The sequence below is a fragment of the Schistosoma mansoni genome, chromosome 1 (assembly GCF_000237925.1).
Source record: "Schistosoma mansoni strain Puerto Rico chromosome 1, complete genome".
Taxonomy (NCBI): domain Eukaryota; kingdom Metazoa; phylum Platyhelminthes; class Trematoda; order Strigeidida; family Schistosomatidae; genus Schistosoma; species Schistosoma mansoni.
Genome location: NC_031495.1, coordinates 43,113,341 through 43,139,788, shown reverse-complemented (window position 1 = coordinate 43,139,788; position 26,448 = coordinate 43,113,341). Strand labels below are relative to the sequence as shown.

Sequence of the window (26,448 nt, the reverse complement as noted above, 5' to 3'; positions counted from 1 at the left end):
CTTTTTGCCTGTACTCGTTGGCACGTCTCGGTATTCTTTCGATACCACGAGATCGCCAATAAATATACTTTACCTGAACTAATTACAGCCTTCTGGTTTGCGAGCTATCAAAGGAACCAAGTCAATTTCTGGCGCCTAATCTTACTGTAGTGGTGATCACAGTCAATCGAGACCCGACGCAATCTACAAGCTCGTGGGTGGTTGTTGGTAGTTTGTTTCACAATAAACTATGCCGTACTGTTAAAAACTTACAATACATTGATTTTTGATGTTATAAAGTTAGTTGTATGCATGTGTTGTCTCTAAGTCTGTGGGCGGAGTCATAGATCATAACTGGGCAGAAAGTTAAAAGTGAGAGACTAAATGTTATTTTGTAAAACAAATTTCTGCTCGTCATAGAGCAAACCACGAATATAGTGAGCTATTGATTCCGAGACTTTAGTTTGAAGAGAAGTCTCTTGCGTGGAACGTTATCAAAAGCTTTCTTAGTCTCAGAACATCTTTCCTGACCCTAACTTCTACATTCCCTCCATCATTTAGACCCGTTTCCCTTGTTGTTCTCTCATCTAAAGACCATTTAATCATATTTCATTGGAGATGTAGGAGCTGGTATGAGTTACATCCAATAATTTACCACTTTGAGGGAGGGGGTGTTTTTATTCGAATGCCTCGCTGCTCCTTTGTTCCTCTTTTTTCCAGACTAATTTTCCAAAGTGTACTGCTATAGATCTTCTTACGCCTAGGACAAACCTGAAACAAACTTAACATACGCGCATAACAGCTTATATCAAACACCTTTCATATGCATCTTAGATTTACAATAAACTTCCTAAACAGTTGTACTGCATAACAGCACTATAATTCTAACGCTCGAATGTCGGGTTTGAATGTGTTATTAGTTTCACAAAGTTACAACGTGGACGCGATGAGATTTTTGAAACGGACCATAAATACTTTGCTCACAGTACAGTACTAACACATAAACCTATTTATTAACTTTTGGTACACTTGTGCGAATATACCGCCATTTTATCTATCTAAGAAACCTGCCTATGAAGCAGATTATCTGTAAATCAGTGTTGTAATTTGTTGATGTGGGGCCCGTGAAATGTCACTGAGCCCTAGCTGAACCATCCGGCAGTTGGGTCATTGAATATCGAACAGATCGTGGATTCCTATCAAGATCAAGGACAACCCACGGGCATCAGTTAATCGCATGCCATAGACTGACGCATACGGTGGTGGTCTCTCTATCTCCTCTGCATTCATTCTTGCTAATATATTTCCGTAATAACGTCCTTTGTGTTATATGGTCTTCAAGGCAGCCATGGTACTTTGATATGTAGAAAAGGTAATCCACGTCTGATGCTGAACGTGAGGTGTGAATTTAGAGTTAGACGGTTCGTCACACCGTTACCGTCTATCTCTAGTAGGCCTCCAATCATTCGACATATATCATCGTTGATGATCTATATTGGTCATGCCTGCAAAAGTGGCATGTACCTGCTTTTTTAGAAATATATATCAACTTTTTATTTATTTAACGGAACCGATACAAAGAGTCTGTTGTCTCATCCTTCGTTTATATTGTTTAGATGATCTGTCAGGCATGTATTGTATGGTTTGAACCTCAGAATCCATGCTGTGAGGTCGAGATGAGATAATTAGCAAGTAGATGATGAATTATCACCTATTTAAATACTTTTCATAATTCTAGACACCAATGAGTCTATATTTATGTGCCGTTAGTTTTCATTGTTTTTGGAGTTTCTAACTTGATTTTGGTAATAATGTGTGCAGTTTTCCAGGTAGTAGGGTGACATGCTGTAGAGAGTAATATTGCAAATAATTTGAGAAGTACAACATATAGATTATCATTTACACTTTTTAGCATGCTAGCTGGAGTACGATCTGATCCTCCAACGTAGCGATGTTTTTGCGTGTTAATTTCCTTCGAGAGAACCTGTAAATTAAAGTCTATTTTGTCGATTCTACAGAAAGGAGTTGAGGTAGCTTCTAATTTATTTGACTGTTCTTTTATTATTGAAGCATAAATTTAGGATCTTCGTTTGCTTGATTGTCATTAATAAACAACCCTTCTTCTCTTGATCTAGAACACTTTGTCTCGAAGGGTTTTAATAAGTGCGGTGAAGTCATTATTGGGTTCGATAGCACGTTTTGATGTGTCCGACTTTCTGTGCAAAGTACATTTCTTCGCAAACATCATCATATAAGGATCGGTAAATGGAGAGCCCTAGACACTCCAGGTCTCCAGGACCCTGTAAGTGAAATAATGTCATAGGTTGTGGCGGAAAACGTTGGTTATTTTATCAATAATGTCATTATTGAAGCAGATAGCCCATTCAATTGTTCGTTGTTTATCCAAACAACCTTGGGAAAATCTGAAAAGTGAGACGGTCTTACGTTTCATATGTGGCTTTTGTAACAAGACTACAGATGACAATGATATGGTCACCACCTGAGAAACTTTTTAATATACACAGTATCGGGAGTAAGGTTGCTGGATAAGACCAAATTCAAAATATTCGGATGTCGGGTAGGGGTACTGAGTCCACTGTCCAAGCCATAAGCACTCAATAAATGGCTCAAAATGTTTCGTTGTTTTGAAAAGAACCAATGCATTTCTCGTATGTTGAAGCACCCTCAAAGAACCATGCCTAAGACTGGTAGAGATGAAGCTAACTTGAAGGTCTCTGTCAATATATGCATTTACCCTGTCGATGGGTTATACTGGTGAGTAAAGTCGAAAAGGTGATTTATTTTGGAGATTTCAGAACACTCCAGACAGAATCTTGTAATTTGTTTAATCCTGGGATATTACGTTAGAGTGTATTTATGCAAGAGTGGAAATACGTAAGACAGCCTACACCTTGTAGGTTCTTGTAGCTTATTACTTCGACAGAGATTATAGCCGTCAAGGCATATGCTCAAACCGGAAACATCGCTAGTTGTCCATGTTTCAACAGTCATAATAAGCAACGGTCGACAATGAGATGAAGACAAGGCTAAATCTATCCTTTTATGACACATCACATAAATGATGATAAGACTCATACTGAACAAATGGCGAAAGAAATTGAAATAGGAAGGAGTATCTCGAGTAAAAAAGACTTCACAACCTTTATCGGTTCGATATAAGTTAGAAGAGGAGAGACTGAGTGTTCTTTAAATATGATTACGACTCTGAGGATTGAGAATAGCGTAGTGAGTAGTCCTTTATTATCACACTTCTTAATAGATCTAAGCCTTGGTGAGTTAAGTTTTCCTAGTACTTTGATAATTATTATAAGTTAGTGTCATCGAAATTTGATTTACTCTGTACTTATCATGTCTTTCCACCTAAAGAGGTTGGAGGTAGATTACATGATGTCAGAGGAGAGAATCCGTTTGCGACTGCTAGCACAGTTTTGAAGGAACTGATTTATGCTTATTCTATTCCTTTAACCAATGTCAGTGATTCAGTCTGTACACGCCTTTATGAGGTAGCGAGTGTCTCTGTGCCTTAAGGTGATTTTACGAAATTTATTGAAGTCCAATATTACTAGGAGGATCAGCATCTATTTTGTTGGTTTAGTTTTCTGTGGGTCATCATGTGTTTCATATTCAGGTGCTCCATTGTCCAAGCAGGTCGGATTAGAACTGTAAATATCAGTTGCCTCCGTCATCCCACTCAGAGATTTCTATTCTCATGATCAACATCTGTCGTATTTTTAGCCACATCGCGCTCATAATAGGAGCACTTAATACTATTTGCTCGGTCAGTTATCTTTAGCTGGTTGCATCCTGCTATATGACCACTCTATCCCGTCACTTCACGTTTTCTTACAATACTTTCGCAAGGCGTTAGGTCAACGAGTCAATACTTTTACCGGAATCAATAAGTTTCTTGGTATCTTAACAACAATCAAACTTAAACATTAGAGGATATGATTGATTTGACACTTTTAAGACAGGTAAACCGATGGTCGATGTCTAGCATGCTGCATGCTTCAAGACAAGCATCCCTTAGCTTAGTAGCAGGTATGCAGTCAAGTAGATTATATGCAGCCATAGTGTAGGAATGCAAAACCATTTTTATTGCTTCTTCAGCTACAAATTTTAAGACGCACTTAGCTTCTCTTGGGTTTTTGAGCTTTTTAGCACTATTTGGATTCCAAATACCATAAGTTCGTTTGTGTTTTACCAGTTCTTCCCAACTTGAATAGGGTTATTTCTAGAATTCCTAGTTTGTAGAATAATTCGAATCGCTCACTGCATAATGGAAGTATTATTATCGTTGTTATCTCAACCAGACAGAATTTACCCAATTATGGAATTTATCCACATAATTTACTTATTATTTAGGTTGTAAGTCAACACCCTATGATGAGTTTTCTACTTTTCTCTAAATGACCTTTCTAGTTTACAAATTACACATATTTATGCACACAATTTAGGTACACACACCTATACTTTCAACATACACAAGATGGATATCTTGTACTGTAACAACCTCGACAGAAGTTGCCGTGCGTAACCAGCAATGTTACGCCTAACACCACCACTTCGCTGACTTGCGCCTGTCACTCCTCGTGCAGGTAGTGCCTTTGCTACTGCGAAGAACTAGGTTTGTCTTTCTGTGTTCGTAGAAGTCCGTTTCTGTATAGCAGAACCAGCCCTCGATATTGCCGGGTCAGAATGGAATAAGTTGCAAGATAAGGTGTTCGAGACTTGATTCTTATGAATTTAGGCGTGTCTCAATGTATTAAAAACAAAATCTGTAAATACGGCGAAAAAATCCCCCAACACAAAATCAATATCACAGTATATAAAAAATATGCATTTAACTTTACGAGGTGCATACTCTTAGTTTATCGTTTGGTTCACAAGATCACTTCGGGGCTCACCACTAAATATGTTATTAGTACCAACTGTTTGACAACAATGTTGCCCGTAATCCATCTTTAAACGGGTATCATAAAGTAGGTCAAAACAAAATTCGAAAATAGATCGGTTCAAAGGTGTATACAGAAGAAATTCGATGCATTGAGAAGTAGATGGTTTAATCTGACTAGTTTCTGTAACAGATGCGTTGCAAGGCGTGCACAAATATGACTTGTATCAGATGCTCTATTGAATGTGATAGATTAAAATATATCAATTCCGAAAATAATGACAACGTTTTTAAGGCAGAAAATTAGTGTCCTAATATACCAATCATAAATTATACACACAAGAAATATATACTGGAAGTTACTTAAATCTCATAAGGGTTGCTGTGGATATTATAATAATTTTAATAATTGGGATCAAGAGTCAATTGTTATTCATCAACTTATGCTCACTAGTGACTGGCTTCAAGAGGTATTTCCTGGAGTTCTAGTGAGAAGCAGTGACTATTGGAGTTTAACCAGGTCTGTTGCAAAATACTAACTAACTGAAGACATTGGTGGATGTGTCGCTCAGTTTCATGGATTAGTTGGAGTTAGACATTGACACTGCTTATGGCCGGCTCAGTGGCCTAGAGGTTAGGCTCTCGCGCACGAGACTGATAGATCCTGTGTTCGAAGCCCGCGAGGAGGGATCATGGATGCCCACTGCTGAGGGGTCCCACAATGTGACGAAACGGCCGTCCAGTGCCTCCAGGTTTTCCATGGTAGTCTAGCTTCAAATGACTCATAATCTCAACTATTAAAGTTACTTAAATTGTTGGCAATAGACGTGTTCGAGTTTCTTTTGGTCTTGTAATCTACAATTATGTGTAGTTAGTAATTCCAAATATAATTGCTATATTCCGAGATGTATATACAGATAAGGCATGTAATGAGGATATCACTGTGATCTGTAGACATAGGCAGCCAATATATTAGAGTTCCGTTATCGTAACAGTGGATTATTAAGAACAAGAAGCATGTGTACGCTGCAGTGTATTTGGGAGCGATAATCGATGTCATACGATGTGGTGTCAAATAACTGAACAGAAGATCAAAGGTTTCGTTTTTCAGACAACAATTTTACGGCCAGTAGTGATAATTGTACAAATTATGAGAAGTAATGGAAGAAATGCAAATAATAACAAAAACTAATCGCAAGATAAGCTTATTTTAACTATCTACAAACGAACGCTTCTAGCTAGAACTGTGTCCAGTGAAATTAATGAGGCTAGTATCTATGACGAAAACATACAACAATTCATTTTTGCGATTTATTAGCTGTATCCGAAGTCTGCGGTTGAGAACATATTTTCAAATGGTTCAAATGGTTGAGGACGGAATAGAAGAAGCTTTCGCTTAACGGGCTTCCGTGTCTAGTAGCAGGGAATCACCAATACCTCCAGGCAAGAACCTAGGTATATGAACGATAATAGAGAAAAAAAAAGAATTTGGTAAATCATAATAATATGTTATCCTTTGTCCTTAAGAATAAGTCAAGTTTCCTCTTAAAGGACTCTTGGGAGGTCGCTTGGACTAGCTCAGTCGGCAGCGAATTCCAGCACTTGACAACTCTAACGGAGTAGAAGTTATGTCTGCAGTCTGTTCCGTTATATAGGGTCTCCAATTTCTGGGTGTTACCTCTGAGGTTAGTGTTATGACTAAGCTTAAGAAGATGTCTAAGGGGATGACCAGAAGTGTTAAGTATACTGTAAGTCATAAGAAGGTCACCTCTAAGACGCCTGTACTCTAACGGGTAAAGGTTAAGTGATTGGAGGCGCTCTTCGTAAGGTTTGAATTTGAGTCCCCGAACTGATTTCGTGGCTCGACGTTGTATACGTTCCAGAATGTCCTTATCCTTTTGGAGGGAGAGAGGAAATACTATGTTTCCGTACTCTAAATGGGGACGGATAAAACTGTTGAAGATTATGTGGAAGGTTCTACCGTCAAACTGGCCAAAAATGCGCTTCAATGTTACCAGTGCAAGGTTTGCTTGGGAGGCGTTTTTGTCACAGTTCGCATACGACTTCAGGTCGTAGGGTACCAACACTCCTAAATCTTTTTCAACTTGGGAAACTGCTAGAGAGGAGTTTTCTAAGTTGTAACTATAGTCTGCAACATGTCGCAGATGAACTATATGTAAACCGAGTCCCCACTCCACCTCCAGGTTTAATAATATGTTCATTGATACATTTATGCGTTGCAATTTTCACATTAAGTTAATATTTACCACAGTATACATCTGTTGTAAATGGTTACTGAATATTGTACACTGTATCGTATACTTTGTATTGCTTCTTAGTCTCGGTCACCATTTCAATTTACTATGGAAGGTGGTGTCTTAGTTTCTATTTTGTATATATTCAATCCTAATTTTCATTTCAGATTACGATGAATCTTCTGTCAGTAAAAGAGGTAAGCGACGTAGACTTAAAACTGAAGCAAGGGACTCTAAAAAGCGTGCAAAGTTAAAGCACAGGGTAGGCCTTTGAAGTAAATTGTTCATTTATTCTGTAGGACGATTCTCTAGTCTTACCAAAAAGACGTTCAGATCGTGTTTCCAAGGTTTGATCTTAGCCATTACGTTACTTTTCTAGAAGGAAAAAACGGTTGATCAGCTATGTGAAGAGTTAGGGATAGATGACGTAGAGATGACCTACTCAACTGAAGACTTTGAAAACTGGACCATCCAAAAACTATTTGACCAGTATGTTCGTCCTTTGATAGCAAACAAAAACCCGAATGCATCGAAAGAAGACGTTCAAAAAGTGTTAGATGCTAAGTGGAAAGAATTCGCCATAATGAATCCTTATATCCCAAAAGGAGAGGAAGGTACATAATTGCAATCCCATTAATCGAAAAATTCAGACTTAGACGATGATTTCGACGATGTTGACACGGAAACCCAGGAGGATGAAGTTTCTGACATCCGTATTCACAATATGTCATTCAAAAAACGTAAAGGTGCTGTGGGGAAGCACATGGTTCAAATATCTTCGGCCGGGTATGCAACTCCACTTTCTACTGGAGCGGGCAGTGAGGCTCCAAGTCAGTCCCCTCCCCCTTCACCTGCTCATGTACCAGCTGCAACACCGCCTTTGAAGATTCGAATAAGCAAGAAAAAGAAAAAGCGTGGTCGTAAAAAAATTGAGGTAAGTACAGGCCTTGTTACCTGATCGTATTTACGCATAAATGTATAGGTCCCACACTTTTGAGTCATGCTTTGTTCCACTTTCAAGAATTTTATAGACAATTTGAGCAAGGTTTCCCTTAACTGTGTTGACCTTAATATAAAAAAATCTTGGTCTTACTAATTTGCAGACAAGGATTTCTTGTTTTATGAAAAGCAACTGGAATCTACTGTCTAAAACAATTCATAATGGTGATGGAGACCCAGTGGTTTTTTGAGTATTATTCTAGCTTTAGTTGGTCTAATGAGCTTAGCGCATTATATAGATTGTCTAAAAGTCAGATTACCAGGTCACAATTTCGTGTGCTGCTCCAGTTGTTGCTATACCGATCATTGTTTCGTATCATTGGATTTAGCTACGAGAAACATTTGGAGAACAGTTCTGTGTAGCTAGTATTTGTTTGCACACTAAGTCTAATGTTTGTTGGGATCCTGTGATCAAATGATCGGAGACGTCATTAAATATTACTCAGAACTGTAAGGAGTACCAATCGTGTTGATGTTACTTTCTCCCGTATAGTTAGTGAGGTGGGTAGCATGAGATTATTTGTTCATTATTTTTCCACATATTGATTGTTGTAATCTGTTACCTGCTAAATAAGTCATTGTATCTTATTATTATTGAGTGTAAGAACCAATCTAAACTAACAATCAGCCCCAAAGTGCCCTGGTACGGCCGAGAGTGTGGAGAGTCAGATCTCTCGAAGTGCTCCCACATGACCACATGCATACAACTACTGCCAGGGATGTCCTACTCACTGCCTCCTGGCGGCGGGGTTCTTGTTTACGAAATTGAGAGGACGATAAGTGAATGTCCGGCTCTTTAACCAGGTTGATGAATACGGAGGATCCTCCCAAGGGTGTTGAAAAACCCTGATTCCGGACCAATGGTGAATATAGGCTCCAGAATCTTAAGGGAACAAATGGCATATGAAACCATTGTTTGTCATTGGCTACCATGAGACTGTATCTCCTAACGTTACTGCACTGCCTTGTGGATTCAGTCAGTCAGCTACAACGTAAGACCAGGCACATATATGCATCGGTTTAAGTTGCCATACCTGACTCATTAGCACAACAAGAACACCGGATCCATAGTAGTTAATTAAATGGTGGTAATATATAAAATAAAGGTTGCATATAAGGATATAGTGTAGGATCCATCAGTGCAATAGACTTAGAGGAAATCCTCTGGCTTTTTGTAACCCTATGGTTTAAATTACTAATAGATGTTCCTGCTGTTCCCACAGCTGTTCGTATGTCTTTCCAAGCAGCATCTGGGTCAGTCTCGTTTACAGAACTGCCTAGATGTGAACTCAGTTGTTCCTAGAATCTACATTTGGCTTGTTCGTCCTCCAGTTCAATCCTAATGGATCTTCTCAGTGTAGTTTTCCTGTGTCCAGCGAGGCGCAGACAAATGCGTGCTCGTATTAAAGCGTGATCAGAGTCTAAACATGCATTCTAGAACGAGCGACAGCCTATTATAGAGTCTCTCCAACGATGACTTTTGGCAATATTGTCTATTTGAGTCAATCTTTGGTTTGTTACAGGGGGTAGCCATGTTAGACAATATCTCTTCTTATGCTAAAATAAACGATTGTCTGAGCACAGTTGCTACAGACGACCACCATTATCTGTTAGCTTAGCCAGAATACTAATATACCCACCTAAATGTCTTTCTGTTTGGTTTAAGCTGCCTACTTGGGCATTAAAGTCACCCGCTACGAGTACTACGTCTGAGCGCTTAGCTTTTTGAAGAAGTTCAGAGAGCTTTCTGTAAAAGTCATCATTTACTTCATCCGGGCTGCGGTCAATGGGAGCGTAGGCAGAAACAGCGAGAAGGCAACGACGTGTGTCTATCCTTCCGAGTTCTTAAGGAGCCATTTAACCGGACAACACACAGGAGACTGTTAACGGGGATCCATTCTAATAGTGCTTGTTCTGCATTTGTACTAAGTGCTATGCCTACACCTGCAAGTTCACGAGAACTAGTCATAGGATCGCCAGATACACGGAGAGTGTATTTTGTTAGCTGTCCATTTTGGCGAGGTGAGGTCAAATGAATGACCACACTAGGATCCTGTATGCGTGTTTCGGAGACAGCATACATCAATGGAACGAGATTCTAGGGTTTTAGCCAAGGAGGCCTGCTGCCCGATTTGACATAGGGTACATGCGTTGAAGGCTTCAATGCGTAGTTTGGAGCGAGGTTTTAGTAGACCTGGGAAGGTGTTTCGCGCACTAGAATCGTTGGCCATGGTGACACTTGAGGAGGAAGCCGAAAGAGGAAGTTTAGTGTTGTAAGTCGAGGTGGGAGGAGTAATAGGGATTGAAGAAGATTGGTTATGAATACAGTGATCTTGAGCGCTGTTAGAGGTATGAGAGCAGTTATCACTTCCCAGTTGCCCGCACCATGGGTTTTTCTGGAGGTACCTGAAAAGGAAGTTGGATTAGAAGTGGTCTTAGTAACCCAAATGCCCCCAGATGCCCTGGTACGACCGAGAGTGGGGAGAGTCCGCTCTCCCTCTCGAAATACTCTCACATGGCCACGCGTATATAGCCCCTGCCAGGGAAGTCCTACTCACTGCCTTCTCGTGGCAGGAGTGTTGTTTACGAAATTGAGAGGACGAAAAGCGAATGTCCGGCGCTATAACCGGGTTGGTGGACACGGAGGGTCCACCTAGGGGAGTTGGAAAACCCTGATTCCAAACCAATGGTGTACATGGGCTCCCGTATCATGAAGGAACAAATGGCGAATGAACCAGTTATTGGTCACCGGCTACCATGGGACTGCATCTCCTCACGATGCTCCACTGCCTTGTGGGTTAGACCTTTAGTTTAAAGGCTCGGGGTGTGGCCCCCTAAGAAAACCACCAGCTTCGGTTTGGGCACCCGGGCAGTCTCACAGCCCTCTCGCAAATAAATGAAATGGAACATTCAACTGACAATTATATTCTCGTTCATACTAGAAACAAATCAATTTGCATTATTACTGTTATTATTATTATTTACCTTATCGCTAATTCACCCCCTTTTATCCCCAATTTGTGTAACCTTACTTTTCAACCTTCTTCTACTTTCTTCACAAAGAGCGGCTATAACTTTCCTAACTGAGAGAGCTCTTCTGGTTGTACATTTCAGTTCCCCCTATCATTACTCTCCTCCTTTTCTTTTTTTCCTTCCTTTATATATACTCATCTTTTTCCTTCTCCTCCCATTCTCATTACTTTGTGTGGCGCATATGTATCCGGTGCCCTTTGTACCAATATATATGTGATTAAATAAAATAAATAAAAATAGTAACCTAGAGCGTGACCGCAGTACCCAAGGAACAACTGCTTGAGGTCGGTCACACACGACCTTTTTGTGGGTAATTTTTGTGTTAGCTCCGTACCTGTTGATACCTTACCGCCGGAGACGGATATCCGTGGGATAAGGCGAGGTGTGCATTTTTAGGGTCGACCTTTTCTAACCCCTCCCCTCCTTGTGGGAAGGCAGCATCGCTGTTATGCTGATTGTCTGAAGGAAACACCTTACTGCCATCACACCTCTGTACAGTCAGCCGTACGACTTCGGGCCTTGAGTTTGCTGCTTTTAGTCTTACCGCTCTTCAACCGACCTGGCTGGCATGGTAGAACCTTGAGGAACGATTGTTCCAGCCAGTATAGCTCTATTGGTTAGTCATGATAGGCAAGCCCAACCACCACGTCAAGGTAGCAGCAACGGTCGGGTTTGTGGATTAGACCTTTAGGTCGAAGGCTCGAGGAATGGCCCCCTGAAAAGAACCACATGCTTCGATTTAGTCACCTGGACAGTATTCCAGTCACAAATTGAGTGGTGTGGCGCATATATGTTCGGTGCATCCTCGTACCAGTGTTTATGTCTAAATAAATACCATTATCAATAAAAGAGTAATTATCGTTACTTCGCTATTTATCACTTTATAACTTACGTGTTGTGGAGAGCTTTTCATGTAATGAAAAATACCCCATTTAAATACTTTAAGGATATTGTTTTTTTATGGTTGAGTTATGAAATACTTGACGAACAACTAGTTAAATATAATGTCAGAATCAACATTTTTTACTGTCCCACGTAGTGCGATTTCACATTTTTATATTTTTAAATAAGTATTCTTTGCCCATATACATTTTGATTGAAATAAACCACTATTCATCTACTATTAGTTGAAATTGATCATGTTCTTTGTGATTAATATTCTTTAAGTCACCCCATTTTCTGTTTGTTTTAAAAAATCAATTATTATTACTCAAATTCTACCTCATATTTTGTAAATATTAATGTTGTTTCAATGGATAATTCCCTACGATAAAATTATAACCGGAATTCTTATCCATAAGATTTCTCACTGTAAATGTAGTTGAATGATATTTCTATACTATATAATTAACATTTTATCATGATTTTAAATTGTTTTATTCCGAAAACTATCAAGTCCAGTAATGTTTCATTTTGCTTGCGGATAAAGATGTACAGTCAAGTTTTTACCATTAACTATTATGCTTATCAAATAGTGTAATGTTAAAGAGTATAAAAGCATGAGTATGTCTGTTTTTATTTAACCTATTTATTATTTTTCTTTAATATCATCAAATCCATGTTAACTGTCCTTCATTTATTTATCTTTAAAAAAAACTAAACTTAATAACTAATTATTTTGTCACATAAAAAGCTTTTAAGTTTTTCCGTTAATCTTTAGGAAATATGTTCTAAAAGTTTCCAAGTGAAAATCAAAGTGACTAAAACAAGTGTCACCAAAACTAGTAACAAACAATTTACAAGAGTTTATTAAACGTGTTTTTCTAACAACAATCTCCTAGGGCTTCAGTTTTTTTGTCTTTCATATAATGTAGAGAGTAGGTTGATGCTCAGTATTTACAAAATTATAGTCCTAGACATCAATGAAAATATTCAGACAACCAATACAAATGAATTAAAATTAACTCCATTTCACAAGATATTGACTCTCGACTCGAGCTAAGTGGATAACGCGTTGGTTTTTGAAGAGAAAGGTCCTGAGTTCAAGATCCGAAGTGAACATCAACTTTGGGATGCAGGTGCGTTTAGCTGACGAGTTTCAAACAGGAAGAAACGTGTGTCCGAAATCCCACTGCTAGCCAACATTTATCTGCTTAAAATACCCATGATTTAGTGGGAATACCTAGGCAATCTTCAGAGGGCGCATATCTACCAAAGTGACTGGTCAGTTTCACTCCTAAACGTAAGTGGGAAGATTCGAACAATCAATACAAATGAATTTACATTTCTTTCTGGGCAGGTTTAAAATAAAAGTTGTGTCAGCTCTCTTACTAGTTCATTGCCTTTGTGGTTTGCATTTTTCCTTCGTAGTCTTTTGGGTAGCTTAACAATGCTAAGTCAGGATTAATTTCCTCTATGGGATTATTAATGAACAATAGAAATCATGCACTTATATTTTATCCTTTTGTTTTTATATTTACAAAACGATACAGGAGCAGTCTGTTGGAGGCCATAACACAAGTGATGAAGAATTCGAACGACAGTTAGAAGAGGCCGAATTAGCTCAAGATGAAGAACGTGATCGTCGCAAGCAACGGGCAGGTAGGCGTCCTACTGCTGGTGGGAATGGCCCTGGGTCCAAATTAGTCGATTCGAGTTTCCTGTCTAGTAAAGTAAACCATACTCACCAGAAGACAACTGCTCGATTTCCCCTGGTTGTTGCACGCACTTTTACGAAAATCGGCGAGGAAGAAGGTTATGAGACCGATCATCAGGATTATTGCGAAGTTTGTCAACAAGTAAGATCGATACAACTGCATCTTATGTATTCTCAATTCAGTTAATTTACATAACTAATATCTGTTCTTAGATTCTCTTTTAAGTGAATATCTTTTCTTTCTATTAGGGAGGTGAAATAATGCTGTGTGATACATGTCCACGTGCATATCATTTGGTGTGTTTAGATCCAGAGTTAGAAGAAGCTCCAGAAGGAACTTGGTCTTGTCCCCACTGTGAGAAGGAAGGTATCACATCAGTTTCTAAAGGAAATAAGGAGTGTGAAGATAGTGGATCTGAACCAGCTGTAACATCTGACAAGGATGGAAAAATAGTATCTGCTGTTCACCCAACCTCTCCTGAAAAAGATGAACATCAAGAATTTTGTACGGAATGTAGAGATGGTGGTGATCTTATTTGTTGTGATAACTGTCCAGCTAGTTACCACATAGCTTGTTTAATTCCACCTCTGGCTAATATTCCTGAAGGAGTTTGGTTGTGTCCACGTTGTGGCTGTAAACCACTAAAAGCCAAGGTGTGTAGAATACTTACATGGAGATGGTTTGAACCTCCTAAAATTACCGATGAACTTGTCCATACACACTATCATCAGCGTTCACAAGAACAGGTCCATGAAGTAAAAAGTGAGGAAACGTTAAATGCCGAAATTGTGTCGGGGAATGTTTGTACTGTTCCTGATCAAGATTCTAAATCAGATAACAACCCAGTCATCTCAGTACCAATAGACTCGGATAAAGCCGCTGTTAAATTTTTAGCGGATAATGAATCAAAACCTGTTATAGAAGATAGTAACTCTTTAAATACAAAACCACAGCATATTTCAATTAAACCACTTCACGTAAGACGTCCCACAAGAGAATTTTTTGTCAAGTACTCAGATTTGTCATACTGGCACTCTGAATGGCTCACTGAACTACAGTTAGATGTTCACCACCCAATCATGCTGCGAAATTATTTCAAGAAAAATGATATGGAAGAGCCTCCACTTCCTGAAGATGGGAGCACCTATAGGTGGGTTTATATTTCCAAATAACTAAAATACAGTCTATTCGGTAACACTCACCATAATCTTTTTAGTTGAGTTGATAACAATGATAATGTAACTGTATTTTCTGATAAACGGCAAGTATGTTAATTGTTAGTCGCTTTATTCGAAGAGTAACCCCAGGGTTTGTCTCGATTTCATTTCGATTTTCTTCGTCTTTTGGTAAACCAAGGATCAGACCTGTCTACGGGTAAGCTCATAACCCACTAGATTAAGGTTGCCTTAACCCCATGTAGATTTCTAGGTTGTTTCTCTTTATCATGCACTTGTTTCGTCTATCACTTACTTAAGAAAGTACATCTGCAAATTGGAATTGATTTCCTAGTCTAAGAATGTAAATTTTTATTCCTAATAAAGCACGCGCATACAATACATGTAGTACCGAACAACGGAGTGATGTTCGATAGTATTGTCTGCAATGAACCGAACGAAATAACGATGTTTTGAACTCGTTTCAAATCCCCTAAATTACCAAAGAAATCGTGTTACTTTATGAACAGACATTCTTTTTTATCTTTAGTGATATGGGAATTCCCAATTACAACTGTCAACATATCACTCATATTGCTGCAAATATTTGACCGTGTACATATAAAACATCCCCAATCACACCTGCCTAGTATATTAATAATGTAAAACAAAAGTGAGCGGTTAGACCGACATTCCATTACGTAATTTATTCTTGTTAAGTTGAATTATGTAGGTTATAATGCTTTATTCTACGTTCCTTGAAATAACCTTAATCCATATAAGAACTTTCGTCTAGATTTGAACGAATAGTTTTACAGTATTTGGGCGCCAAATTGATGTAAGACATTAAGGAGGAAGGACGTATTTGTAAAATCTTACCCAATGGACATCGTTGTTTTAGTTCAGTGTCAGAATCTAAGCAATTATACACAATATCTAAAGCCTTCCTAACAAGAAAATTAGTGAACAAAGAGCAAACATCGAAATTTGCCATTAATTCATCTTCTCTGAGGATAGTAGTGGTGATGTCTATGAAACCACCAGAATTTTTTCCGTATTTTATTTGACTTTCACTAAAACTACGATGTCTACTAGGTCCCTCACACATTACTAAAGCTCTGGACCTATGTTTGCATTCAACATTTTTCAATTTTCGAGATTTGTGAAGGCAAACAGATGTGACAATGTGATCATCGGTTTCTCTAATTGTCGCTAACGTGTTCATGCATTCATTGGAAACAAGTGTAATCTCAAAGTGCCCTCTTCCACCTAAAATCTAGATGAGATACGTAGATGACACTTTTCATTACAAAACGAGATGGATTAGACGAACTGTTTAAAAACGTCAACAGTATGTCTGACAAAAATTCACTAAGGAGATTGAATCCACTGATTACAAATGACCTTTTCTGGACTGTTTGGTTGAAAACAAATGTAATGATTGTTTAAAAATAATTATATTTCGAAAGCCAAGATATTCTGGGAAATATTAATATTACAAGTCAGCATATGCCCATCCCACCAAAGTGACAGTGGCCAAGAATTTGATAACTAGAATCCAGAAACTCGTCAAGGAACCAAGTGACAAAGAAACTGAAAGGAACTTAGTTATGTCCACTCTGATAATGAATAACTATCCTAAGGATTTGATGAAAATAATGATTAAGAAGGAGGACCAAAAAGATAAGAAAAGAGGTAAACAAAAAGAATGAGTTAACATGGTGGTGACCCCATATCGCAAAGGAATTTCAGAATGATCCTAAATCTTCAAAATATATGAGCATTCTTCCGAAGAAACAATACTCTAGGATCAAAACTGGTAAGAATCAAAGATATAATACAATAGGAGGAACAATGAAATTGTGTTTATGAAATCAAAAATAGTGATTGTAGTGCTATATATGTAGGTGAAACATCACGACAACTGAATGTGAGGGTGAAGGAGCACAAACTTTGTTTAAAGCATATTCTTAAATCCTCAGGTGATATCCCGACCGTTGCTGCTACCTTGACGTGGTGGTCGGGCTTGCCTATCGTGATGATCCAATCGAGCTATGCTGGCTGGAACAATCGTTCCTCAAGGTCCTACCATGCCAGACAGGTCGGTTGAAGAGCGGTGAGACTAAAAGCAGCAATCCCAAGGTCCGAAGGCGAAGTCGTACTGCTGACTGTACAGAGGTGTGAAAGCAGTAAGGTGTTTCCTTCAGACAACCAGCATGACAGCGATGCTGCCTTCCCACAAGGAGGGGTGGGGTTAGAAAAGGTCGACCCTAAAAATGCACACCTCGCCTTATCCCACGGATTTCCGTCTCCGGCGGTAAGGACTTTTGAAGAACGGAGCTAACACGTCAAAAATCCCCCACAAAAAGGCCGTGCGTGACCGGCCTCAAGCAGATGTCCCTTGGGCACTGCGGTCACGCTCCCAGGTCGTTAAGACCAACACTAATCCAACTTCTTTTTCAGGTCCCTCAAGAAATACCCTTCCACGGTGTGGGCAGCCGGGAAGTGATACTAGCCCTCATACCCTTAACTGCACACAAGACCAAGTTGGTCGCTTTCAAATCCTTCCTACACCTAATAACTCTGTTATCTCCTCGACTAACCCTTCCCACGTCCTTTTATCGCGTCGCACCGCTAGGGCAAACGATTCGAGTACACAGAACGTTATTCCTGGTCTCTTGAAACCACGCTCTAAACTACATATAGGAACTTTTAATGTCCGAACATTGTGCCAAATAGGACAACAGGCTTCCTTAGCTAGAACTCTAGAATCTTACACCATCGATGTGTGCTGCGTCTCCGAAACGCGCATACAAGATCCGAGTAGTGTCATTCATTTGACCGCACCTAATCAAAATAAAGTTTCATCTCGATACACGCTCCGTGTATCTGGAAGCCCTGACGCTGCTTCCCGTGGCCTCGCTGGAGTAGGTATAGCATTAAGTCCTAGGGCAGAACTAGCTCTTTTAGACTGGATCCCAGTAGACAGTCGTCTATGCGCTGTTCGACTAAACGGATCAGTAAGGACTCGGAAAGATAGGGAAATTCGTCGTTGCCTCTTCGTCGTCTCTGCCTACTCTCCCACTGACTGCAGCTCAGACGATATAAAAGATGAGTTCTACAGGAAACTTTCTGACCTTCTCCGAGAAGCTAGGCGTTCTGATGTAGTAATAGTAGCAGGTGACTTTAATGCTCAAGTAGGTAAACTAAGTGAAAGGGAAGGACACCTGGGTGGATCTTATGGTGTCATGGCGAAAAGAACAGATAATGGCGACCGTCTGTTGCAGCTATGCTCAGATAACCGCCTATTTCTTGCAAATACTAACTTTAAGCATAAGGAAAAACATCTTTTGACCTGGCGACCCCCGAATTCGTCCCAACGTTGGACCCAATTAGATCACATCGCTATCAGCCACCGATGGAGGGGCTCGATAGAAGACTGTCGCTCATTCTGGGGCACATGCTTAGATTCAGATCATGCTCTAGTGCGAGCACGTATTTGTCTGCGTCTTACTGGACGTAGGAAAGACACTGCAGGGAAGCCTCTAAGGGTTCTACTTAATGGTAGGCAAGCTAAGAATATATTTCAGGAACAACTAGAAAAACAGTTAGGCAGCCATGTAAGTTGTGTCCACCCCGAGGCAGCGTGGAATGACATCCGAAAAGCTGTGGAATCAGCAGTGATATCCGCTAATAAGGTAAACCATAAGGTTAGGGAGAAACAATGGATCTCGGCAGCATCTACCGCACTGATAGATGCTCGTAAACTCATCCCACCTGGCTCTGAGCATAACGAAGAGCGGAGTCAACTTAAGCGCAGGCTTATAAGAAGTCTACGTAATGATCGTGAACAGTGGTGGGTAGCGAAAGCAAGAGAGATGGAAAAGGCAGCGGCAATAGGTAACAGTAGGCAGCTATTCAGACTCGTTAAAGAAACCGGTTTTAGGAACCCGAATATCAGTGAAACCATCTCAGATAAAGATGGGCATATAATTCATTCTCAATCCAGGAGGTTGGATCGATGGGCAGAACACTTTAGGGATCAGTTCAACTGGCCTTCAGCCACACTTCAATTACCCACGATCCCCAGTCGTCCTGAATGGCAAATTGATGTAAGTCCTCCAACCCTCTGTGAGGTTGAAAAAGCTATAGGAAATCTGAAGCGAGGGAGAGCAGCAGGCCCTGACAGGTTGACCCCTGAGATTTTTAAGGATGGTGGTCCAGTACTAGCAGTGAGATTGACTGAGGTCTTAGGTAGAATCTGGGAACTGGACGTAATTCCATCTGACTGGTCCCAATCACTGATTGTGCCAGTTTATAAGAAAGGACAAAAGTCCTCTTGTGACAATCACAGAGGGATCAGTTTGACTAATATAGTGTCTAAAATATTAGCTTCAATAATACTAGGTCGCCTAACCAAAGCTCGTGAAGAGCAGACTAGAGAAAACCAAGCTGGTTTTCGACCTGGACGTGGTTGCATAGACCAGATATTCACCCTACGTCAGGTCCTAGAACATAGACACAAATTCAGACGTCCCACAATAGTAGTATTTCTTGACCTTAAGGCGGCATTTGACTCTGTTGATCGTGAGGTTCTATGGCAATGTTTGTCACTGAAAGGAGTACCAAAGAAGTACATTAACCTCATAAAGGCTCTCTACTCGAGCACAACTGGTCGAGTTAGAGCCTATGGCGAACTGTCATCAGAACTGATTACCACAAGTGGCGTTCGTCAGGGCTGTCCACTCTCCCCATTCTTGTTTAACTTTGTCATTGACTTACTTTTAGAGATAGCACTTTCATCAGCTAAACCTCCAGGAGTTGAACTTTTACCAGGAGACTCACTTGTCGACTTAGAATACGCCGACGACATAGTTTTACTCGGTGAAGACGCTGACAACATGCAGAGTCTTCTGACCACTATAAGCAACAATGCAGGCATGTTCGGAATGCGATTCTCTCCCTCGAAGTGCAAAATGTTACTTCAGGATTGGGTTGCATCGACACCTGAACTAATGATAGGGAGTGAAGTAGTTGAGCGTGTAGACCACTTCACTTATCTTGGAAATCTCATCAGCCCTTGTGGTCTGGTATGTGACGAAATCTCAGCACGGATACAGAAGGCTCGTCTAGCTTTCGCCAACTTGCGTCATTTATGGCGTAGGCGAGATATCCGTCTAGCAACCAAAGGACGGGTTTACTGTGCAGCAGTTCGCTCCGTCCTACTCTATGGCAGTGAAACATGGCCAATAAGAGTAGAGGATATTCGTAGGCTACTAGTGTTCGATCATAGGTGTCTTCGAAGCATTGCTCGTATATCCTGGGACCACCGGGTAAGTAATGCAGTTGTTAGGAAACGAGTACTAGGTAGGGATGGCAAATCGATTGATGAAGTAGTGAAACTTCATCAGTTGAGATGGCTGGGACATGTGTTACGTATGCCCGACCACCGACTGCCCCGACGTGCAATGTTTCATGGTGTAGGAGTAGGTTGGAAGAAAGCTAGGGGTGGCCAGACCAAAACGTGGCACAAATCAATGAAGTCACTGACAAGTGGACTGGGCCATGTTGGTAGGTGTAGACTACCTGGTTGGGATTCGCGAGATGACAGCAACCGATGGTTAGAGACCTTGAATGACATGGCTCAAAATCGTTTGCAATGGCGAAGATGCATCCACTCTTTGTGTTCTACCAAATTCTAATCTTCTGAATTCCTCATGTCTTTATCTTTTTCTCTTTCCAAATTTATTTCACTGTACTATACTCCTTCAATAATTTCTTGAAACCCCTAATCTTTTGGATTTCTGATTATACTCCTACTACTTCTACCACTATGGGATTTGAATCGACAACTGCATCTCTGTGCTAATGTGGTATGGCAACTCGAACTGATGTACGTACGTACGAAGTTCTACGTTGTGACTGACTGACTGACTGACCTCAGGTGATATAAAAACAAATCAGCGATAGCATTGCACTCAATAGAGTCGGGTCATACAATTGGTTTCTTACAAAGAAAGACTAACAGCCGAAGCCCCATACATATGGGCAAATCCGAGTAGTATTAACGGGAGAGACGGAATACAATTAGCTGTCTCATGGTAACTAGTAATTACTAAGTAAACCTGAGCTATTTATTCCACTTAATATATCATTATCTAAAAACAATTACATTCAACTGTTCTAATCAGTTGTCTTGTCTGAATATGTTAAGCAATTAACTGGAACAGCAGAAATAACACAAACATTCCTTCATTTATTCTTATTTTGTTCACTTATCTTGATTTTATGCATGGTGGGACATATTTGATTAATATCATATATTAGAATTGCATATTTTCTTTTAAAATTCACTGATCAGAGGCGATAAATAGTGAATGAAATTTCTCACACCTCATCCACTTGCGAATATGTTGTTTTAACACACTTCGTTACACACCACATGTCTCATACACAATAAATCAAATACCTACTTTAAACATTGTTAACATGACTGAATGACCTCTTTAGTATACAGTTAGCCGAAGAACCATGTACCTATTTATATTCGATAATTTTGATGTTTGATTGTATTTCCTTGAAAAAACCTGGACTACATTGCCGAGCAAAACGTTGGATTTAATGCAAATTCATCAGTTGTGACTTTACAAACACGTTCTTCCTTAAACCTTAATCCATGCCTGTAGAATTAAGTTATGGCTTCCAGTTAGTCTTAATGTCCCAGATGTATTAGTCCTCTCCCGAAATCGTTGGCTTTTATGGTGTTTTTAATGTGTAGACTGTTTGAACTTTAGGAAGTTTGTGTGTAACCAAACTCGAGATTCTTTATGATAATTCGAAACTTATTTTTATGCCATTGTAATTAGATTTCACTAAATATATTTTCGTCCATATCCTAATAAATAAAATTTATTTGTTGGGATTTTCATTCATGTCAAGCGTAAATTTAAACTGAGTTTAGGGTGTTTAAAATAAATTCGTTTGTGTAAAGAAACAGTCAGAATTACACACTATGGAAACTTTTTAAGTTAAAACCTTGTATTTTTAAATCCTCAGTAGAATATTTGTTCGCAAATTATATTTGTGATATCTAAGCATTTCTCTACATATATATAGCGTTCATTTCTCTCTTTACAGGGGTCGAGCTCGTGAAAAGGTTGCAGATCCCCACAATTTAGAAGAACGCTTCTATAAATGGGGTGTTAGACCGGAATGGTTACAACCGCAAAGGATCATCGACCATAGAACTGGTAGAGGAGGTCAGACCTGGTATCTAGTTAAATGGCGTGATTTACCATATGATGAATGCACATGGGAAGCACGAGACGGTGAAGTTGTTGATATGGATAAATTCATTGAAGAATATCGTACAATGCGTAAGGTCTTCATGGGACATTTGTGTAGCACCGTGGGTCCTGATGGTTCATTGTCGGTTGTCAGTTTGTGCAAAAGACATAAACCTGGTCGCCGTTCTTCAAAAGAGCTGGCTGCTGAAAATTTAAGTCCTGAATTACTCCGTAAACTACCACCAGATAAATGTTTGACAGATTTAAAGAAACAATACACTTCTCAACCAAGCTTTCTTGATGAAACAGATGGACAGTTGCATGAATACCAACTGGAAGGTGTCAATTGGCTTAGGTTTTCCTTCGGTAACAAAATCGACACAATCTTAGCTGATGAGATGGGTTTGGGGAAAACGATCCAAACAATTGCTTTCCTTTATTCTCTGTACAAAGAAGGTCATTGTCGTGGTCCTTTCCTTGTTGCCGCTCCACTCTCAACAATTATTAACTGGGAGCGTGAATTCGAGTTTTGGGCTCCAGATCTTTATGTAGTCTCTTACATTGGCGATAAAGACTCACGAACAGTTATAAGAGAGCACGAATTCTCATTCGATGAGGGTGCTGTCCGTGGTGGTGCTAAAGCTATGAAAATGAGAACCGGTACTTCAGTCAGATTTCATGTACTTTTAACAAGTTATGAGTTAATTAGTATTGATCAAGCTTTACTAGGCTCCATAGATTGGGAAGTTCTTGTTGTAGATGAGGCTCATCGACTAAAAAATAATCAGTCAAAGTTTTTCCGTATCTTAACAACCTATAAAATTGGATATAAGTTATTGCTAACAGGAACTCCTCTTCAAAATAATCTAGAAGAACTTTTCCACCTACTACATTTTATGACCCCTGAGAAGTTCAACGATATGCAAGGATTCTTAGATGAGTTCGCTGATATATCAAAAGAAGAACAAGTAAAAAAACTTCACGATATGCTTGGTCAGCACTTACTTAGGCGTCTTAAGGCTGATGTGCTACAGGACATGCCATCCAAAGGTGAATTCATCGTCAGAGTAGAGCTTAGTCCTATGCAAAAGTGAGTGACATCGCATGTTTAGTTTATTTTTATTATTCCCATCATTTTTTTGTTCCCTTTTTATGCCTTCTGGGATCTATGGGTTTTAAATCAAGAGTATGGTAGTTATCAACCTGAATAACCTCACTTCATTACGAAAGCTACAGTTGTATTGAAGATTTCCTATTGGATTTCTCTTATAGTCCTTTAGTCACATTAAAGCGATACAACTCAACAATCAAATGGACGTTCTTGTACTAGGGTTTAATTACACCTGTTGGGCTGCTACCAGAGTAAATGGGATACATTTAGTTATGATTTATATTAATTAAGATCTTGTTTAGATGTTTCGGAGATAATATGCTATTCGTCCAAATTTCTATGGATTGATCTATTCAGAGATCTGCTTTTCGACGTAGAGTATGTAAATGACAACGTTTTGTTAAGTGAAAACCCCGACGTAATCCGATGCCTTCTAAGTGACCTGAGTAACAGTTCAAACATCACTCTCCATTCAACTTTAATACAGTACTTCGTGTTTAGTCCGGATCAGTCAGTCCATTTACGTTGGAAGTATCATCACTTCTAGTCGAATGGTGTGTAGGATGTAATTTGTCCTACAGATATTTTACTAGAACTGTAAACACGATACTGGCGACCCCAGAGTTTATGTAAAAGCTATAGTCAGAACAAGGACGACTTGGCTTTAAACTTTATCTGTTTCTAAACGTAAAAATAACAATCTGATTAGTACAATAATTAAAGGAATTAGTCATTAAGTGGAACGCACGAACATACCGACTAGTATTGCATGTCTTATCGAAATGAATAAAAATTAGGAGTCACATTAATAAAATAGGATAATAATGTCCTTTAGTTGGCAGGTTAAATGCAACAGGGATATTCTACAGACACATCAGACCAGATTGACGTTGTAGGCGCTTAAGCAATAACTTGATTGGTTAGTTATGGACATAACCAACATGGTGTCTGGCGAAATCTCCGGGAAGACCTATTGTGTTTCGCAAACTCCAGTTACCTGTTGCGTAGAGTAGACGTTTTCTCAATCATGATGTGCGTATATCGTTCAACAGTCGACTCTTAACTTTCCTATGGCTGTAGAACTTTGTATATAAAAATGGAAAAGGTGTAAATTTCTGATCATTGATGATGGTTGTCTTCGGAATGTTTCTCCTGTATCGTGAGGAAACAGTGGGGTTAGGCGTTGGGTACCAAGAAAGTATGCCGAATCGATTAATAAGGCCGTGAATCTGCATCTATTGAAGTAACCAGGACACAAAACTTATTCCAAACCACCGCCTACCTCAAAGTACGATGCTACATTATTTCCACTAATTTGCTGTTCACCTTGTTAATTCCATCTCGTGTCGATGTATGGTAAATTAGACTGACTCATATTTGTGACGGTCTGTATGTTGGTTATGGCTAACTGATAAAATAATAGAAACATGTATGTGTTCTGAAAATAAATGCTACATCCACAGTCAGTCATACGCAGCGTAGAACCTGACACATGTATACATCAGTTCGATTTACCGTCCCTCATGAGCACAGCGAAGGGAAGTTGTTAGGATAAATCCTTGAGTACTAGAGGCAGTAACAGTATTATTGGCAATGGAAAAGATTATGTATAGAAAACACGATTCACTAAAAAAATATAAATTAGAGATAAAAAAATTCATGGAGAGTTTAAAAACGCGGAATCTAAGGGAAAGCAGATTGAATGCACTTGGACCATTGCGGACCATCTTGAACCATATTATTCAGTCTTTAACCATTGGTTACAATAATCACGCCAACCCTGATTAGGTAATCTGCACCCACATATATGACTCAGTTCAATGCTCAGTGTCTTCATGGACTGGTAGCATGCCTTCTCTTAGTCTCTTTCAACATACTCGTGCACCAACCGTCATCACGCCTCAAGTTAGTTGATGGTTGGGCTTACGTGATGCATGTCCTAACTAGCTCAGTTAATAGAAATTCATTACCTCATCAGTCGATTTGCCATACCTACATAGTACTCTGGGTTTAACCTCAGAATCTCCAAATCAATGGTTTTAAAATATATGAGCAATGGTCCGAAGACACCTATGATCTAATGCTAGTAACCTACGAATATCCTCTATTTGTAAAGCCCGTTTTTCACCCCTAAAGTAAAACGAAGCGAACTGCTGCATAATAAAATCATTCTTTGGTCAGTAGACGGATATCTCTACGCCGCAAATGATGCAGGTTGGTAAAATCTAATCAGGATTTCTGGATCCATGCTGAGACTTCGTCAGAGACCAGGTCGTCGGGATTGATGAGACTGTGAAGATAAGTGAAGCGATCAACGTACTCAACTGTTTCACTCTCTATTATTAATTCGGGCTTGAGGCATACAAATACTAAAGTAATATTTTACATATAGAGAAATAAAAAAGCGTTCCAAGCATCCTAGTATTGTTCCTCTATCTGGTCAGAAGACTTCATCTTCTCAGCGTCTTCACCAAACAGAGCCATGTCATCTGCGTACTATGAGTAAACAATAACATCTCCTGGAAGATCAGATATCTATAAGTTGGACGGTGAGCGTTTTCTCTAAAAGAATGCCTATGACAGAGTTATATAAAAATGAGAAAACTGGACAACCCTGACGAACAACGCTTGAAGTAACCAATTCCGATGACAGATCTCCATAAGCTCTAACTCAACCAGTGGTCTTCGTGAAAAGCCTGCACAATAGTAATGTACTTCTTTGGTACGCCTTTCAGTAACAGTTACTGTTACAAAACCTCAAAATGAACGGAGTCAGACGCCACTTCAAGGTAAAGGAATACGACTATAATCAGACGTCAGAATATCTCTGTTTCAGAACCTATCGGAGGGTGAATATTTTATCTATAAATTCACGTCCAGGTCTGAAACTAATCTGATTCCTTGGCCGCTTTCCGATTCCAGTTTGGCGTCGGAGTATTGTTGAGGCTAATATTTTAGTCACTATATTAGTTAAACTGGTTCCTCTGTGATTGTCGCAAGGGAATTTGTCCTCATAAACTGGGACGATAAGTGATCGAGACCAGTCACATGAGATTACGTTCCTTTCCCAGATTCCAACTAATATCTCAATTAATGGAACTGCTAAAACTTGATCAGCA

At 39.5% G+C, this 26,448-nt stretch overlaps 1 protein-coding gene across 1 annotated transcript in view; it reads left to right on the top strand.

Annotated features, from left to right (window-relative positions):
• Positions 1 to 3,998: 3,998 nt before the first annotated feature.
• The window catches only part of Smp_079650 (putative chromodomain helicase DNA binding protein), a gene marked incomplete at its 5' end in the record, with an annotated part of 37,180 nt that continues 14,730 nt past the window's right edge, over positions 3,999 to 26,448 (top strand). Inside the window, 8 exons of the mRNA XM_018794510.1 lie at positions 3,999 to 4,041; positions 7,317 to 7,411; positions 7,449 to 7,496; positions 7,529 to 7,763; positions 7,800 to 8,083; positions 13,614 to 13,919; positions 14,027 to 14,928; positions 22,070 to 23,308. Of these exons, the coding sequence (XP_018648915.1) occupies positions 3,999 to 4,041; positions 7,317 to 7,411; positions 7,449 to 7,496; positions 7,529 to 7,763; positions 7,800 to 8,083; positions 13,614 to 13,919; positions 14,027 to 14,928; positions 22,070 to 23,308 (3,152 nt within the window). The remainder of the gene's footprint in view (positions 4,042 to 7,316; positions 7,412 to 7,448; positions 7,497 to 7,528; positions 7,764 to 7,799; positions 8,084 to 13,613; positions 13,920 to 14,026; positions 14,929 to 22,069; positions 23,309 to 26,448) is intronic.